We start from the raw sequence: 16,608 nt of genomic DNA on the forward strand, positions 1-16,608 counted from the left end.
GATTGTCCATCCTTAGTCCCCCCGTAGGGCCCATGATCACCCTTTACCTACCTAGATTTGAATCCTCCTGGGATCCTGGTCCATGACCTCTGAATTCCTTTTCCTGCTTGTTTCACGTCCAGGGGAAAGATGGATGATGCACCTTTTAAGGCTACAGCTGGGCCTCATTCCACAAACACACCACCTATGAACCAAGATTTCCAGCAATCCAGCACTTCCTCATACATTTCTTTTAATGACAGAAATCTCCTAGAGGACCCCAGCCTGTCAGGGACATCGCGGTCACTCCTTCCTAGCTGGGACTTAATGGCTGGATCATGAATGAGCTCTGCTTTGCCAGGAGAAGGGTCCGTATACTTGGCCATAGAAAGACCCCACACTCTCCCTTGCTAGCCAAGGTGACTTCTTGGGCCATCTTCTAATATGTCTAGAAGCAAATGGGGCTGATAGGTGTAGGTCCAGAGGAGAGTCAGCAGTAATTTGCATGAAAACTACCTCAGGGAAGACCATTACAAGTCCCCTTCTTCACGGAGCTGAGTATAGTGAGGGCAGATAGTAGTAAGCAGATCACCACAAAGTGTAACATTACCAATAGCAATAATATTACAAATAGCAAAATAATATATTTATTGAGAGCTTAGGATATATCAGGCACTAGCTTAGGAGTGTTTGTATGTGTTAACATATTCTATCCTTAAAATAATTTGGGGTGTTGCAGGTGTCACCCCTCTTTTTATGTTGCGAAAAGGAAGCACAGAAAGGCTAACTAATTTAACCAATGACACACAGCTAGGAAGTGGTGGTGTGGGGCTCCCAACACTCTGCGTCCGAGTTTTCTCAGTTTCTAAAAGCAGAATGACAAACTCAGTTGTGGAGATTAAGTTATAAGAAATAAGCCTGGCCAACATGCCTAGCAAGAGGACTGGATTCACAGTAGGTGCTCACTAATAACTGCTGAAATTCCATGACTTTGTGAGGTGGACGGGGACTTCCTGCATCCTGCTGGTGGGTCCTCCTGGCACTTGCAAAGGCTTCGTGAGTGACTTTGAATGGTCAGACTTTGTACAGGTCCCGGGCCATCAGAGACCTTATGCTCAGGTGTCAAGAATTTGGGTAAGTACTGGGCCCTCTGCACAAAGAGGAATGTCCAGGTTCCCCAGCCTGGCATCTGGGCCTCCCTGGGTGGCCTCACCAGCCCCCAACACCCTGCACTGCAGACACCAGAGGACTTTCCCTCCTCAAACATGCCTGGGCCTGTCCTGCCCCTGCCCTTTGCTCTTATTGTCCACCAACTAGAATGCCTGTGCACCCTGTCTCTGCCGCCTCAGGTGGTTTTCCCAGGGGATTCCCCCTGGCCAGAGAGAATGTGTACATCTTTGTGACCAAGGCCCAGGTCAGGTCTGATCCGCTCCTCATCCCCGTGGCCACGGCAGGGACAGCTCAGTGTGGGCCTGCCCACCCTATCAGGTTGGGGGCTGGATCAAGGATTTCCTTCCTCCCATCACCATAAGGCTTGGAAAGGAGGAAGCAATGATGAGGACCCTGTTGATTTAAGGTCATACTTTCTTCCACAGAAGAATTGCATCAGATGGTTGAACTCTCCTGATATAGAAATGTTACCACCTCCTTCAGTGACACAAAGTTCTGCCTTGTGATCAAACTAGGTGCTTCTCAACATGGAACTCTCCAAGGCTGCCTCCTAACCATGGAGAGTAGAAATCATGATAGGGCACAGTTTGTTCAACAGAAATTCTCTTTGGTTCCTGATCTTTTTACCAAGGGAGTGAATTAGTTCCGAGGCATCATTGTTCAGCCCAGATGCCGTCCCATGAGCAGCTGGTGCTGTGCGCCATCTACATGGACAGTGGCTGTGCATCCCATGACATTGCAGGGGCAGCTGCTGGGCAGCCTGGGCCTTCTCTCAGGGGCAGTCATCCTGGAATGGCCTTAGAGCAGTGTTAGAGGTCAGCGTCAGCTCTCCGAGCACGTCAGCAGGATCTGGGTAAACTCCTGGGAGCCATGACCTGATTTTGATTTTCTGAGCATAACCAGGTTGGGGTTGTTGATCAGGGTCTGCAGCAGGAGCCACCTCGTCCTGGACCTGGCTGAGATGCGGGGACCTAGGATAGAATCAGAGCAGGTAGACTGGGGGTAGAGGGCAGCTGTCTCTGTCCTTCTCAGAGGCTATAAGAAAAATTGCCTGGGAGGGGTGAGGTGTGGGATAAAAGTGGGAAAAGCAGCTGCACCCGGACTCCTGGGGACGTGAGGATGGCTGGAGGGATGTGAGTCTGTTCCAGAGCTGGGTATCTGCAGTAATGAACACAGTCCAGATCGGTGCTGACAAGACATGGCTAAATGGGGGCTTCCCAGCAGAAGGCAGAGCAGGATAATAAGGGTGGGAGTAGGTGGATAGAGCCTTGAGGGGCCAGAGCTGTGGCTGTGAGAGCTGTGATACAAACAACTGAGTGCCACCTTGGAGAGCATCTGGTCTGAAGCCTAAGATATGGGTGGGGTCTCAAAAAAAAAGCGGGGGGGGGGGTGGAATGGAGGACATAGCAGAAGTAGAGCTCATTTCTGGGAACAAGGGATGAACCTGAATAGAAGGACAAGAACATAAGGTTTCAGGGGTCCCATCGCCAGGCTGATTGGGGGCTAAGCCTCCTGATCTCCCGGGTAATTTCCCAAGGCATGGAGTGTGGAGGCAGGGGAACAGGGAAGGGGAAACCTGGGACATCTCAGGGATCCCAGGGAAGCCTTAGGGGTCTTGTTTCCTGGTGTCCAACCCCAGGGTAGGTTCAAACAGGAGGCTTACCTGATGACTGATTTAGGTACCCATACTTGATGGCCTGCTGCAGCCTCCTCTCCCTGTGGCCTGTGATCAGGATGTGACAAAAGCTGACGAGCACGGGGTTGGTATGATAATGGTCCACATAGAGCATGCCAATCCATGCACTGAACCCTGAAATCCAGAAGACAAGTGAGGCCATGCAGCACATCCCAGGATGGCCCCAGCCTGTGCTTTTTATGACATAACTGCAGCATCACTTTGTTCCTAAACTGTGCCCATGTCTTTGCTGAGAATCTAGAAAATTAGGTATAAAGAGCTGAGAGGGTTCTTAGAGATCACATTCTCATCTGTCCATTTTATGGGGAACCAGAAGATCAAAGGAGCTAGGAGCCACTGTGGCCAGTACGGAGAAGCCATTAGTCATATAATGAATGGATGAGTGAATGAATGGGCATGGGCCAGAAACAGAACAAAAACTATTTTTGCTTTACAAAAATGGCTTTGATTTTTTAGTATTTCAACTGAACACTGTTTTCTTAACTAAGTTTCCAACTAACAACCAGTAATTCTGAGATGCGTCCTTTCTCAAAATGTGCAGAGCTGTGCATTCATAAATTATCTTCTAACTGTTCAGACAGAATTCCACGACCTCTTACTGCCCACCATTATACCTCAGAGGTCTGTCAAATATGCAGGTATTTAGTAGCCTGGATTTCTTCTGATCATTGGGCTGAATGTTTGTTTGCTTGTTTTTCCTACTCAGCTTTATAGCCTTCCTGGGGAGATAAGCTCTAAGCTTAAGTGAAGAGTGAACTCTAGGCCTCTAGGCCGCTTCTACAAAGGTAGCAAGTCCAGCCCTCCCTAGATGCATGGCCACCAGGGGCTGGTCACTTACCCATGTCCGCTCTCTCATAACCATTCTGCATGATGGTCCTGTCGATGCGGGCAATCAGCCACGTGCCCAGGATGCAGCTGATGAGCAGCCTGGAGAGGCAGGCGCCCAGGCCCAGCAGCACGTTGTAGAAAAACAGAAAATAGTTGAAGTTGTGGAACATTTTCCTGCAAACGGAAGCAGGCAGAGGGGCAGTGTGAGAAGGTGGCCAGGCAGGCAGGCAGGCTCAGGGGCCCCCAGACCTATGGTCAAAGCCTCATCTCCCGGCTCCTAGCTGTGAGATTCCATGCTGTAAGTGGGAGCTGACTGTCCCTACCTCACAGCACTGGCATGAGGACAGGCTCAGGTGGTATGTAGAGGGCTCTGAGCATAGTGCAGGACAAACGTCAGTGGTAACTGTAATGTTTGATGGGATCCTTGGGTTGAGGTTTCTTGTATAAGAAATCTCATGTGGCCACAGCTGGTTTTGGGGGTTGGAGCAGAGGTTGTGACTTTCCTACTGTCTATTGGAACAGAGACCTGCCCCCAACTGGAACTGCTTCAAGTCCTCCAAATGAAATTACCCAAGTGAACACTTGACCTGGTGGTTTCCTGTAGCCTGTGGGATAGAGCCCAAACTTTGTGTATTGAATTTCTGAGCCGTCTTTGAGAGGGGCCTTTTGGCATTGTTACTTTGTGCCCCCTCTGTGCCCCTCACCATCTAAAGCCACTGCATGCCACCATGTTGGATTCTCATTGTTCTTCCAACATGGCTTTCTGACTTCATCTGTGCAGTGGAGGCTATCAGCTATGCCCTCTCCTCACATCTACCTGTAGGCATCCCACCACCCTGCCGACCTCAGCTCAAACCTACAGTGGAATTGACCACTCCTGCCTCTCCTCCATTACTTGTGTTTCTCTGTAATTCTTTCACACCCTCTGGAGTCTACTGTCCCTCTATATCTGTGTCTGTCAGTTCCAGTGGACCATGAGCTTCTCATAGGCAGGTCCTGTGGAGGTATCTCTTTATCCTCAGTGCCCATGCTGTTTTCTCTATGAGTGAGCAACTTTGAATAAATGAATTAGGAAGGATTATCACAGGCCGGGCACTATTGTTCTAAGTTCTTATTTGAACACATTTCATCCTGAGAACACCTCTTCAAGGTATATGCAATTATTTGTAAAACAAGGAAACTGAGGTTCATGGGTGTTTAGTAAGGTCACGCAAGGTCACATAGCTCCTGAGAGGTGGAGCCAGAATTTGGATCCAATCAGTTTGTCTCCAGAGCCCACTCCTAAACCACCCCCTCAGAGAGCATAGTTTGCCCAGGAATCTGCCAGTGATGAAGAGGGAGGAGTGAGACTGCTGAGACCCAAGTCCTACACTCGCCAGTCCCCCCCTTTGCCCTCACCTGTTGTTGAGTGCCAAGGGCTTCTGCTTGTCAGCTGTGCCCATCTTTGGTTGCAGGAAGAAGCTGGCGGCGATCCAGACCTGTAGGATCATGAGACCCAGGACGATGGATACGGTGAGGCTGAAACACAGGGCGAGACCATCCTGAGGTGGCCTTGTCCACTCTTTCCCAGCCCTTCTCAAAGGCCCAGTGAGAAAGAGGAGTGAGATGCTGACGGTTTGCCAGACCAACAGTAGCATGAGCTCTGTGCTTTATACCTACAGAACATTCGCACACCCATTGTGCAGATAAGAAAACTAAGGCTCCCAAAGGGGAGATGACTTTCTCAAAGCCACATGGTCAGGTCTTCTGGTTCCAGACCAGAATTCCAGGATTGAATTATGCCCTTTTGTCCAGGGACGGCAACTGGGATGAGTGGTTTAATAGCATGGGAATCAAAAAAAGGAATGGGGTTTTTAGAAGAGCTTGTGACAGCCATGCAAGAGTGGACAGGGTGGGCTCTGCTCTAGACTCAAGGCTGACTCAAGGTGAGTATGGAAGCCAGGAGCTCGGAGCAGGGAGGGCCCCAGAGAGCACCACTGAGCGGCAGGGTTGGGTAGTGGTTAAATGGGGCTTTGGTTTCAGATTGCCCAGATCCCAAGCCTTCCTCTTCCCTCTCCTTGGACAAATTAGCCTCTCTGTGCCTCTGTTTCCTCGTCTGAAAAAGAGGGAGCTGATATAAGTCCCTACCTCCAAGGGTTCTTAAGAGAAAAGATACATAGTGAATTCTCAATAATGTCAGCATTCACTTTTATCTTCCCTATGGGTAAACTGAGGCTCAAAGAAGCAATTTACCCAAGTCACACAGCTGATCTAAAACCTAAGCTCAGATTCCCTCTCCTACTATACTGTCCTGTCTCTCACTTCACCTCCCCCAACCTCAATCTTCCCAGCTATCAAATGAACATATGTGTATCCCCCACAGACACAACTGTGAGGACCCTGCTGAACAGTGAGAGTGAAAATAGTTTGTAAACTGTAAGGTTCCTATCACAATGAGCTGTTATTTGGGGCCGATGTTTGGGTCAGAGCTAAGAGCCTACATCCAAGGGTTGGTGTGAAGGGGGCATTTTGAACAGTAGCCCTAAGGGCCCACCAGCTCCCAGGCGCTGGGCCGTGACAGGCAGCACCCCTCCCAGCACTTACATCCCGATGCCCAGTCCGTGGAGCATCTCCAGGCCCCGGTTGTGGATGACAGGCAACACCAGGCCGTACGTGATCATCATGCCACACAGGCTCTGTACCACGTGGATGATAAGGTAGCCTGCGGGCCAAGGGAGCGGGCGTCACTCAAGGCCCTTGGTGATCCAGTCCCACAAGTCTCTGTGCCTACAGCCCCCACTCTAGCCGCCTCCCACCAGAGGTCCTGGCGTTTCTGCTTATGCCGTTTCTTCTGCCTCGCACGCCCTCCCTTTTGTTCCTGCTGAACTCCTGCTCTCCCTGACAGGTGCAGCTCAAGTTCAACTCCACCGGAAAGGCCTCATACCCTGCCCAGGGTGTGGACTGTCACTTCCTCCTCTGAGTCACCACCGCCCTTAGTATACACACCCTGAGGGCTCAGGACAGGTGGTGACGATGACCCTCCCCCTTCCGGAAGGAAGGTCCCTCGAGGGCAGGAGCTAGGGCTGCCTCGTCCTCCCCTCTCCTCCCTACCCACACAGGGACTCCGCAGGTGCCCAGGAAATTTGTGTTGAATTGCATTGGGTCATGTGATGGCACTTACCCCACAGAATGTAGGCGATTTGCCAACCAGAGTACCTTGCAATGGCCACCTGAGATTTAAAAAGAAAAAGGGGACTCAGAGGGGAGGAAAATTTGATTGCCTCTGAGACGTACCCATCATTCCTGTCTCATCTGAGACTCGCCCACCAACCCACTGAGGCAAGAGGACTGATTACCCTCACTTTACAGATGAGGAAACCAGCTGAGGGCCGCATGGGCGCAGGGACTGTCCCGAGTCACCCAGCAGCAGAGCATACTAGAATTGAGGGCTCTGGACTCCCAGGCCGCTGCTCTCCTCCCGCAGCTCGCTGCCCCTGTCCGAGGTGCAGGAGAGCAGGTTTTGGTAAATCGCTTAGTCTCAGAGCAGCGAGAGGCCTCTATAGACTTACCACACTCTCGGCTGAAGACGGATTATGGAACTTCAGGGGGAGAAAGTGTTTATTTCCTGCCCACAACCTCTTAATGTGCTTTCTAGAGAAAAAGTGAGAAATAGTAATGTTCATGGCTCCTCATGCACTTAGCACCCAATAGATATAAACAGAAGGCCTGTGGAGGGAGACGGCAGGCAGCTCAGCACCCCGTACTGACCACCGCTCATGGGATGGTCTGATTACCTTAAATTTAAAATATTTTGTAAAAATGATATATAGTTGCCTCATCCTAATGATGACTAAATGGGATATCTGAAGCTGTGTATGTGGCTTGTATTTTCTTCATTTTGCTCTATTTTTTTTCTACAATGAATATGAATTACTTATGTAATAATACTGTAAAACAAATACAAACAGAAAACCATTTTTAATGATAGTCCCAGCTTATCACAACATAAAGGGGGGGGAAAAAGGGGCTATGACCCCTCGCAATGCCAGCACCCCAAAAACTCAAGTGTTTTTTTTTCTTATTAACAATAGATGTGGTTGTCCCTGGGTCTTGTGTATACTCCTGGTTCCAGTTTGGGCACTGCTGACACTGCTTGGGCATTCTTAGAAAATTCTGCCAGGTGCTCTTCTGGCTGAAGACACATCAGTGACTCCCAGTGCCCTCTTACCTGTAACAAGCCAAAATGTGGAACAGATAGCTCGCACACGTGAGGAAGGCGGGCAAAATGGTCACTACCCAGACTCCTGAAACAGAAACAGTGATAGGAGAGGCCTCATAAGATGAACTAGAACCAATATTTTCAAAATGCAGAAAAAGATCAGCAAGGTTTGGGCAAAACAATATTCTTCCTTTAAGATATTTCTTATGTCAATAAAATGTTGTTTAGATTTCTTTTTCATTTTAGCCACACATAGCCTTGATAGACTTTATTTCCTGCATAATCCTCTCTTGGTATTAATATTTTCAATCCGGTCAGTCACAGGAAGGGAAAAATTATGGAGTAAACACATCACAGGCCTCTTCCTCCCTTGTAAAACATCATTAATGGTTGAGTTTCTAATTGCCACTCTTTGTGGGGTGGTGACCCATCCCTAGTTAAACAGCACCCATGTGCAAGGACAGCTTTACCTTTGGTGACATTCATCAGCTCTTTCACCTGCAGGATGACTGGGGTCAGGCTCCCTGTCTGGTTCATGGAGGTGATGTAGCTTTCCAACTTGCCCTCAAACACATCCAGCTCGTCTCTCACGTACATGAACATGCAGAACTCAATGACAATGAACTGCGGACACAGAGCAAATGTTTCAAGGCCTCACCTGTGTCCAGCTCAGTATGTGAATAATACAGGGTTCTCTTTGGTTTTGAGGTCAAAACTCTCTGAATATGAAAATTCATCTAACATAGACTCTGGACACTGGATATACCGACATGAATGGGACTGTGACTTCAAACTTTGGAGACATGAGTCGCCCCAAACTCTGTTCTTCACACAACAGCATATAAAACTAGTCCTCACAAGGGCTCGAGAAACTCTTCAAACTTAATAAAATCAGAGTGAAATGAATGCCTAACTTTGAATACGTGCTGACCTTGGGGACAACTTCAGCCATATCTCTCACTACTCCCCTTCTTGCATTTTGGTGATAATCAAATCGGAGAAGGTACAGTTTCCTATACACATATCATGCTTGCTCACCCCTGTCATCATGTCATTATGCCATCAAGCCCCCCATCATCATGCTATTGCTTCTGAAATTCCTGCCGCCATTTTACTTCACCAAGTGAATCTTGTTGATCTCTGGCTGTGGAGCTCAAATGCTATCATCTTCAGGCAGCTTCTCAATCTAGAATAATTCACTAAACTTCCAGAGCACTTTCACCTTGACGTCTTCCTGATCTTGGTGGGAAAGCTTCTAATTTCTCACCATAAAGTATGATGTGATCATGTGATTTTTTTCTTCTTTAGGCTGTTAATGTGATTGTTTACATTAATTGGTTTTTTAAGATTGTACCAGCCTTGCACATCTGGAATAAATCCCACTTGGTTGTGGTGTATAATTCTTTTTATACATTGTTGAATTCGACTTGATAATCTTTTGTTTAGAATTTTTGCATTTATATTCGTGAGAGGTATTGAACTGTAGTTTTCATTTCTTATAATGTTTTTGTCTTTGATAGTAGGATAATGTTAGCTTCATAGAATGAGTTTGAAAGTATTCCCTCTGCATTTATCTTCTGAAAAGACTGCAGAGAATTGGTATAATTTCTTCCATAAATGTTTCATAGAACTCACCAGTGAACCCATCTGGGTCTGTGCTTTCTGCTTGAAAGGTCATTACTTATTGATTCAATTTCTTTAATAAATATAGGTCTGTTCAGATTGTCTGTTTCTTCTTGTGTGAGTTGCAGTAGCTTGTGTCTTTCAAGAAATTGGTCCATTTCATCTAGGTTATCAAATTTGTGGGCTGAGATGTGTTCATACTATTCCTTAATTATTCTTTTAATGCGCATGGAATATGTAGTGATGTTCCCTTTTACATTTCTGACATAAATAATTTGTGTCCTCTCTCATTTTTTCTTAGTCTGGCTAGGGTCTTACTGATTTTGATCTTTTCAAAGAACTAGCTTTTGGTTTCATTGATGATTTTATTGATTTCCTGTTTTCAATTTCATAGGTTTCTGCTCTAATTTTTATTATATCTATTCTTCTGCTTACTTTGCATTTAATTTGCTCTTTTTTTTTTTAGTTTCCTAAGGTAGAATCTTAGATTACTGATTTTAGACCTTTCTTCATTTCTAATATATACATTCAATGCTATAAATTTCCCTCTAAACACTGCTTTTGCAGCCTCCCACTTATTTTGATAAGTTGTGTTTTCATTTTTATTTAGTTCAAACTATTTTTAATGTCTCTTGAGATTTTTTTTCTTTGGCCCATATGTTACTTAGAAGTGTGGAACTGAACAATTTCCACTATTTGGGGATTTTCTGGTTATCTTTCTGTTATTGATTTCTAGTTTAATTCCATTGTGATCTCGAGAAGACATTACATGATTTCTAGTGCTTTAAATTTGTTAAGGTTTATTATATGGTCCAGGATATGGTCTATCTTGGTGAGTTTTCCATGGAATCTTGAGAAGAATGTGTATTCCACTGTGGTTGATGAAATAGTCTATGGATGTCCAAATTATCCAATTGATTTATGTTGTCAACAGTTCAGATTTTCCTACCCCAGCACTAGTTCCCATGAGTTTCTGCTTAATTCTGTTGTGATTATCTATATTCACCTTCTGTCTCTCTAATTTTAGAGGCACTGGTTTGCCCTGTGGTCTCACTTCTCTGATGGATCTAAGAAAAGTTGCTGATTTTTCAGTTTGTTCATATTTTCACTTGTTGTTAGGATGGAGTTGTTAGGATGGCATCTTGCAAGCTCTTTACACATGGCATGGGCAACCAGAAGTCTCTATAAATAATCTGATTATATTTCTTAATAGTATTCACCATGTGGGTAAAAGCATACACAGAGTCAAAATGGAGGGGTCAAAGAATTGTACCTCTTTGACTTAGTGATTAAATTTGGACCTAGCTTTTTAATAACAACCCCTATCCTAGCCCCACCCCATTTATAAATAGAAAAGGTTTTGCTCAGATCTACTTACAAGGTACAAGCAGATGAAAGCCAACACAGTGGTTCCAATCATTCTGCTTGGGAACTGAAAACAGGGGTCCCACTCATATATCATGGTTTGGAACCAAGACTTTTTTTTCTCCCTGTGAATGAATAAACACCAAGAAAAGATGGGTTGTGGTTGGTAAACAAATGCCTGATTCTTCTGAAAATAACCTCATCTCCTCCTCTTCATCTTAGAGTTTAGCGAAGAACAAGAGCACTGGTAGATTCCAGTTTTCATTCTCCCTTATTCTTAAGAACAGAGACTCAGTTTTATTTGGTACAGCAGTTCACCAAACTAAAAGGCTATAGCTCCTGACCTCTGTTACAGCAAGATTAAATACAGGCTGATTAGATATGACCAGAGGTATGGTGTGGGACTTTGGGGAGGGTGCTTAGATAGAACTGACACAGCCAGAAGGGACCCCATTGCCCTTCCTTCTTTTCTCCTGCCTGCCATCTGAAATGCTGACATAGTGGCTGGTTCAGGCCGGAGCCCCAAAATCTATGACAGCCTTCATGATGGAAACTACTAAGATACTGGAGGAGAAAAACAAATGACTGGTAAACTTCCATGGTGAGCAGTACAGGGTCAGTATGGACTGCAGCTTCCAGAATTCTTTTACATGAGAAATAAATCTCTCTTGTTTGTGCCACAATTATTTTGTTTTCTGCTACATGTAGCCAAATGTAGTTCTAACGAAAATACTAACTTTGCCTCTGTGTAACGTTAAATAGACACATCGCTTCTCTTGGGCATGTCCCCTCATACGTAGTGGCAGGGGTAGGGTGACCTATATGATCCCTGAAGTCCAGGTGGTTTTGCCTAGCTAAAAGCCATATCCTCTTTTATTGGTAACAATATAAGAGTTTTCTCTGGGAATCTACCCCTCCCCCATTATCATTTGTAGTGGTTAAGTGACGCTGAACCATTTCATTTCCTGGTTCCAGCGGTAAACATGTGATCCAGGAATAACAATCACTTTTCTCCAATCCCCTAGCCACAGTAATTGGTTCTGGGATGGCATGTGGTCCAATTTGATCCAATGAAACATATTCATGGGAATTTTGTTTGAATTATTAGAAAGGTAAATGTCTGTTTCCCGTGAGTTTAAACCAGAAAGGTATAAACTTAGAGATTCTGCGGCCCACCATCAGGAGGGAGCCTAACAAAGAGTCTAACCCAGATAAAAGCAGAGCTAAGAGGGGATGTGGGAAAGAGATCTAGTTTTGATTATATCAATTAAGCCCCTGGATCCACCCTGACTATAGATTTTTAAATTATGTAAGGCAGCGGTTCTCAACCTTCCTCATGCCGCGACCCCTTAATACAGTTCCTCATGTTGTGGTGACCCCCAACCATAAAATTATTTTCGTTGCTGCTCTAGAACTGTAATTTTGCTACTGTTCTGAATTGTAATGTAAATATCTTTTTGTTTTCCGATGGTCTTAGGCGACCCCTGTGAAAGGGTCGTTTGGCCGCGACCCACAGGTTGAGAACCGCTGAATTGCAAGGCCATAGGTTTCCTTTTTCTCTTTAATCCAATTTGAGTTGAGTTTCTGTTATTAGCAAGCAAGAGTCCTGACTAATATAGTGCCCTCCAGTCATCTCGGGGTCTCTCACACTGTCAGGATTTGTGCAAACACCAATGGTGAATGAGTCACACTGTGGCTTACTGCAGGGGGGGCCTCCTCAGAAGCTGTTTGACGTGCTCGGCCTGGTGATGTTCCAGGAAAGGCTTTTCTTCCTGTGAGAAAAGAGAGAGGTGTATGCTCTGGGTCACACATTGTTGTAGGTTTTTGTCTCGTTGAGAGGCTATTTCCACAGAGGGCAGGAATTTGGGTAAAACTTGTTCTTTTGGATTCAGCCATTCCTGGACACCTGTAATTTCCTGAAGAGAGGGGCAGGGTCCAGTCTCCTATTTAGCAGGCATTTGCTTTCATGGACTGCCAGACAGGGGGCTGGCCTTCCTTGATTTCTGCTAATTGATTACACCAGTCATTGTTCTGTGAAAACTCTCTTTTCTCTTTGAGATTTGGTGATTTCTCATCATCAATTCAAAATATCGTTTCATGAATGAAACACCCCAAATCCTAGTGTTTTCACTTCTTATGAATAGGAGTTTCTTTTGCTCATTTCTTATTTTGCAATACTTAAGGAAGTAAACTTTAATGATATGTTTTCTCCAAGTGTACTGAGCATCCCACGATAGTTACCTAGTTTGCTACATATATTGAATATGTAAATTTTACATGCTATGAGATGAAATCTTATACATCGCAGATGTTAGGTAGAGTACAAAAGATCTGGTTAGACTCCTGACTGGTGAGTGATGTCAGCAAAATGGAAAAATGGGGGGTTCCAGCCCCCGTGCCCGCTTAGATACACCAATTTTGACAACCACGCACAGATGAGAGTACCTTTGTGGGAGCCCAAGAGTGCACCTAGCAGGTTCCAGAACCTCAGTCAAGCAAAATTTCTGAGAATAGTTGCATTTAAGAAGGTAAGAAGAACATCCTGCAAGGTGGCACTCCTCAGTGCACAGAGAGACCCCCTTGGCCTACAAATTCTCCCATGGGGGAAAGTGAGGGTAAAGGTACAGAGTTTTTCTATTAAAAACTCTATAATTAAAGTAAGTTGTTATTAACTTAAAATAGACTGTTATAACTATAAGATGTTTTATATAAGCCTCATGGTAATCACAAAGAAAAAGCCTATTTTATATACACAAAAGATAAAGAAAAAGAACTTAAAACATACCACTACCAAAAAAAATCATCACATCACAAAGAAAGCAAGGAAGGAATAATTACAAAACAGAAAATTAACAAAATGACAATTTTAAGTCCTTACCTATCAATAATCCCTTTAAATGTAAATAGATTAAATTATCCAATCAAAAGCCATAGAGTAGCTGAATAAGTAAAAAAAAAATTCCAAATATAGGCTACTTAAGACTCACTTTAGCTTTGAGGGCACACATGGGCTGAGCTAAAGGGATAGGAAAAGATGTTTCATACAAATGGTAACCAAAACAGTCAGAGTGGGTATACTTATATGAGACAAAATGAGTCAAAAACTGTCAGAAGAGGCAAAAAAATGTCACTGCATAATGATAAAGGGGTTTGCTCACTTTGGCAGCACATACGTGTATACTAATGATAAAGGAGTCAATTCCTCAGGAGACTATAACAATTGTAAATATATATGCACGCAACTAAATAAAGTAAATATTAACAGAACTGAAGGGATAAATAAATAGCAACACGATAATAGTACAGAACTTTAACACTATACTTTCACCAACGGATAGATAATCAAGTCAAAAAATCAGTAAGGAAACAGCTGACTTGAACAACGCTATAGACCGAATAGACCAAATAAACATATCTGGAACGTTCCATCCAACATTAGCAGAATACATATTCTTCTCAAGAGCACATGGAACATTCTCCAGGATAGATCACATAGTAGTCCACAAAACAAGTCTTAACACATTTAAATATCAAGTATCCTTTCTGACCACAATGGCGCAAAGCTAGAAATCAGTAAGAGGAAGAAAACTGGAAAATTCACAAATATGTGAAAGTTAAACAATACACTCCTAAACCAACAGGTTAAAGAGGAAATCAGAAGGGAAATCAGAAAATACCTTAAAACAAATGAAAATGGAAATACAACATACCAAAACTTATGGGATGTAGCAAAAGCAGATCTAAGAGGGAAGTTTATAGGGTAAACACCTACATCAAGAAAAAGATCACAAACAACCTAACTTTATACTTCAAGGAATTAGAATAAGAAGAAAGGTGATTAGCTGTGTTTTTATTTTATTTTATTTTATTATTATTATTATTATTATTATTAGCTGAGCCATCCTGCCACCTGGCAGCTCAGTGGCAGCTAAGCTCGGGCTGTGAATCAAAGCATCGACCCTGTTGCTCAGAGCTCACACTGTTGAGGGAGCTTTTAACCAACTGAGCCACTCAGCCAGACCGAAAGGTGGTTAAAAGAGAGCCTCAACAACCAGACTGTCTGGGTTCCCGTTCTGGCTCTGTTACAAACTAGGTACGTGACCTTGGGTAACACAAGTCACCTCTGGGTCCAAGTTTCCTAACACAGAATGGGAGAAGTAATAATAGTACCTACCTCACAGGACTGTTGTGAAGAATAAACCCGTCAGGACACACACAGTGCTTACACTTACTACTCACCGTCTGGAGCTCCCAACCCAGGTGGACCCTCAGAGACTTGACAAACATGTACAGGAAGCGGCCCAGCAGGAAGGACAGGCACAGCAGTGAGGGCCAGTAGAACACGAGGGTCTCATACCGCCCCAAAAACTGCAACAGAAGCAGACCACTGGGCACTAGGTCTAGGTGGGGCAGGGCAGGGATCTGGTGGAGCTGTGAACAGGGCAGGGATCTAGGTGGGGCTGTGGACAGAAATCTGCCTGCACCAGCCTGTTCCCACCAAGGCCCACTCTTTCAGAGCTTGGATCCTGTTCCCCCAGCCACACATCACTGGAACGAGCAGTGGACTTGGAGTCCAGTAGTCCTGGATTGGAGTCTTAGCACCCTCATTTTCTTTTATACAAAAGGCTTTCATAGCTTTTTTCTGATTAAGTATTAAATGCTCCTTTTGGAAAATACGCACCAAAGACAGAGGAAGGGAGGGATATTGGGAGGGAGTGGGGAGGGGAGGGGAAGAAAGAGAAGGGAGGAATGAAGAGGGGAAGAGAGAGATAGAGGAAGGGAGGAAGAGACAGAGAGGGGGTGAAGAGGGAGAAGGAGAGAGAGGAAAGCAAGGAGGAAGGGTGGGCCCATAATTGCCGTCATGTTGAGAGGAAAACAAGCTCCCATGGTAAAAAGTCTCTCAAGATTTTCTGTAGTTTGGTTTCATTTTGATGGGAAAAAAAGTGTGTTTTTTTCACTGTTTTAAGGCAAATAGTGTGATATCTTTCAAAATTTACTGGTTGGTTTCGTATTTTATTACATTTCCCCATGTGAAATTGGGGTTTTGATGTTGTGATGGTGGGGTGCAGGATAGACACATGCTGAGATGGAAAAGGCTCATTTCTTCCCTTCATTCTCCTCTCTGATGTGTGCTTATAGCTTAGACATAACCACTGTCAAGATTTCAGTGGTTTCATTTGTATCTATATCCAAATATCTGTATCTATTTTAAATTGAAATGGTACCAAGATATAGGTAGGTCTGTATATACCATAATCATTTCCCCACATTGTTACAAATTATTTGTCAACATCACTTTTAATGCTGCATAGCAGTGCATTATTTAGATGAACCAAATTTATTCAAGTTTTCTCCTAATATTTGACATTTTAGACTCTTTCCAATATCTCATTTTTATAAATAATGTTTCCATGAATGCATTTGAAAACATGAGACCAGGTCTTTATCATTACCTTAGTCTGGATTCTAGTCCCATGATTTATAATGAGTGAGTCATGTTAGCCACTTCTTATCAGCAAGCTGGGGATGGAACCAATACACTGTCTACAAAGAGTCTTGAGGATTCTATGGTTAGTGATTGGGACTGAGCCTAGAACAACTGACATGTAACAGTTCTTAAAGTTAGTGACTCTGAGCAAAGAAGTAAGACCTGTCCTCTCCCCCAATTACCCATGAATATTTTGAATTTCAAAAGAACCTCTGGAAGACTGAAAACTCTCCCTGACTCGGAAGAAATACCTGGAATCTC

The 16,608-nt window shown here is 44.4% G+C and overlaps 1 protein-coding gene across 1 annotated transcript in view; it reads right to left on the reverse strand.

Moving 5' to 3' along the window:
- Positions 1–643: 643 nt before the first annotated feature.
- Positions 644–16,608, reverse strand: part of LOC109386391 (stimulated by retinoic acid gene 6 protein-like) — a 43,339-nt gene continuing 27,374 nt past the window's right edge. The window contains exons 5-16 of the mRNA XM_019649476.1: positions 15,099–15,368; positions 12,561–12,631; positions 10,873–10,984; positions 8,342–8,495; positions 7,881–7,956; positions 7,222–7,303; positions 6,834–6,882; positions 6,257–6,374; positions 5,072–5,191; positions 3,684–3,847; positions 2,813–2,959; positions 644–2,120 (exon numbers count right to left, since the gene is read on the reverse strand). Coding sequence (XP_019505021.1) covers positions 1,972–2,120; positions 2,813–2,959; positions 3,684–3,847; positions 5,072–5,191; positions 6,257–6,374; positions 6,834–6,882; positions 7,222–7,303; positions 7,881–7,956; positions 8,342–8,495; positions 10,873–10,984; positions 12,561–12,631; positions 15,099–15,368 — 1,512 coding nt within the window. The 3' untranslated portion in view covers positions 644–1,971. The remainder of the gene's footprint in view (positions 2,121–2,812; positions 2,960–3,683; positions 3,848–5,071; positions 5,192–6,256; positions 6,375–6,833; positions 6,883–7,221; positions 7,304–7,880; positions 7,957–8,341; positions 8,496–10,872; positions 10,985–12,560; positions 12,632–15,098; positions 15,369–16,608) is intronic.

Source organism: Hipposideros armiger, unplaced genomic scaffold (assembly GCF_001890085.2).
Source record: "Hipposideros armiger isolate ML-2016 unplaced genomic scaffold, ASM189008v1 scaffold_133, whole genome shotgun sequence".
Lineage (NCBI taxonomy): Eukaryota > Metazoa > Chordata > Mammalia > Chiroptera > Hipposideridae > Hipposideros > Hipposideros armiger.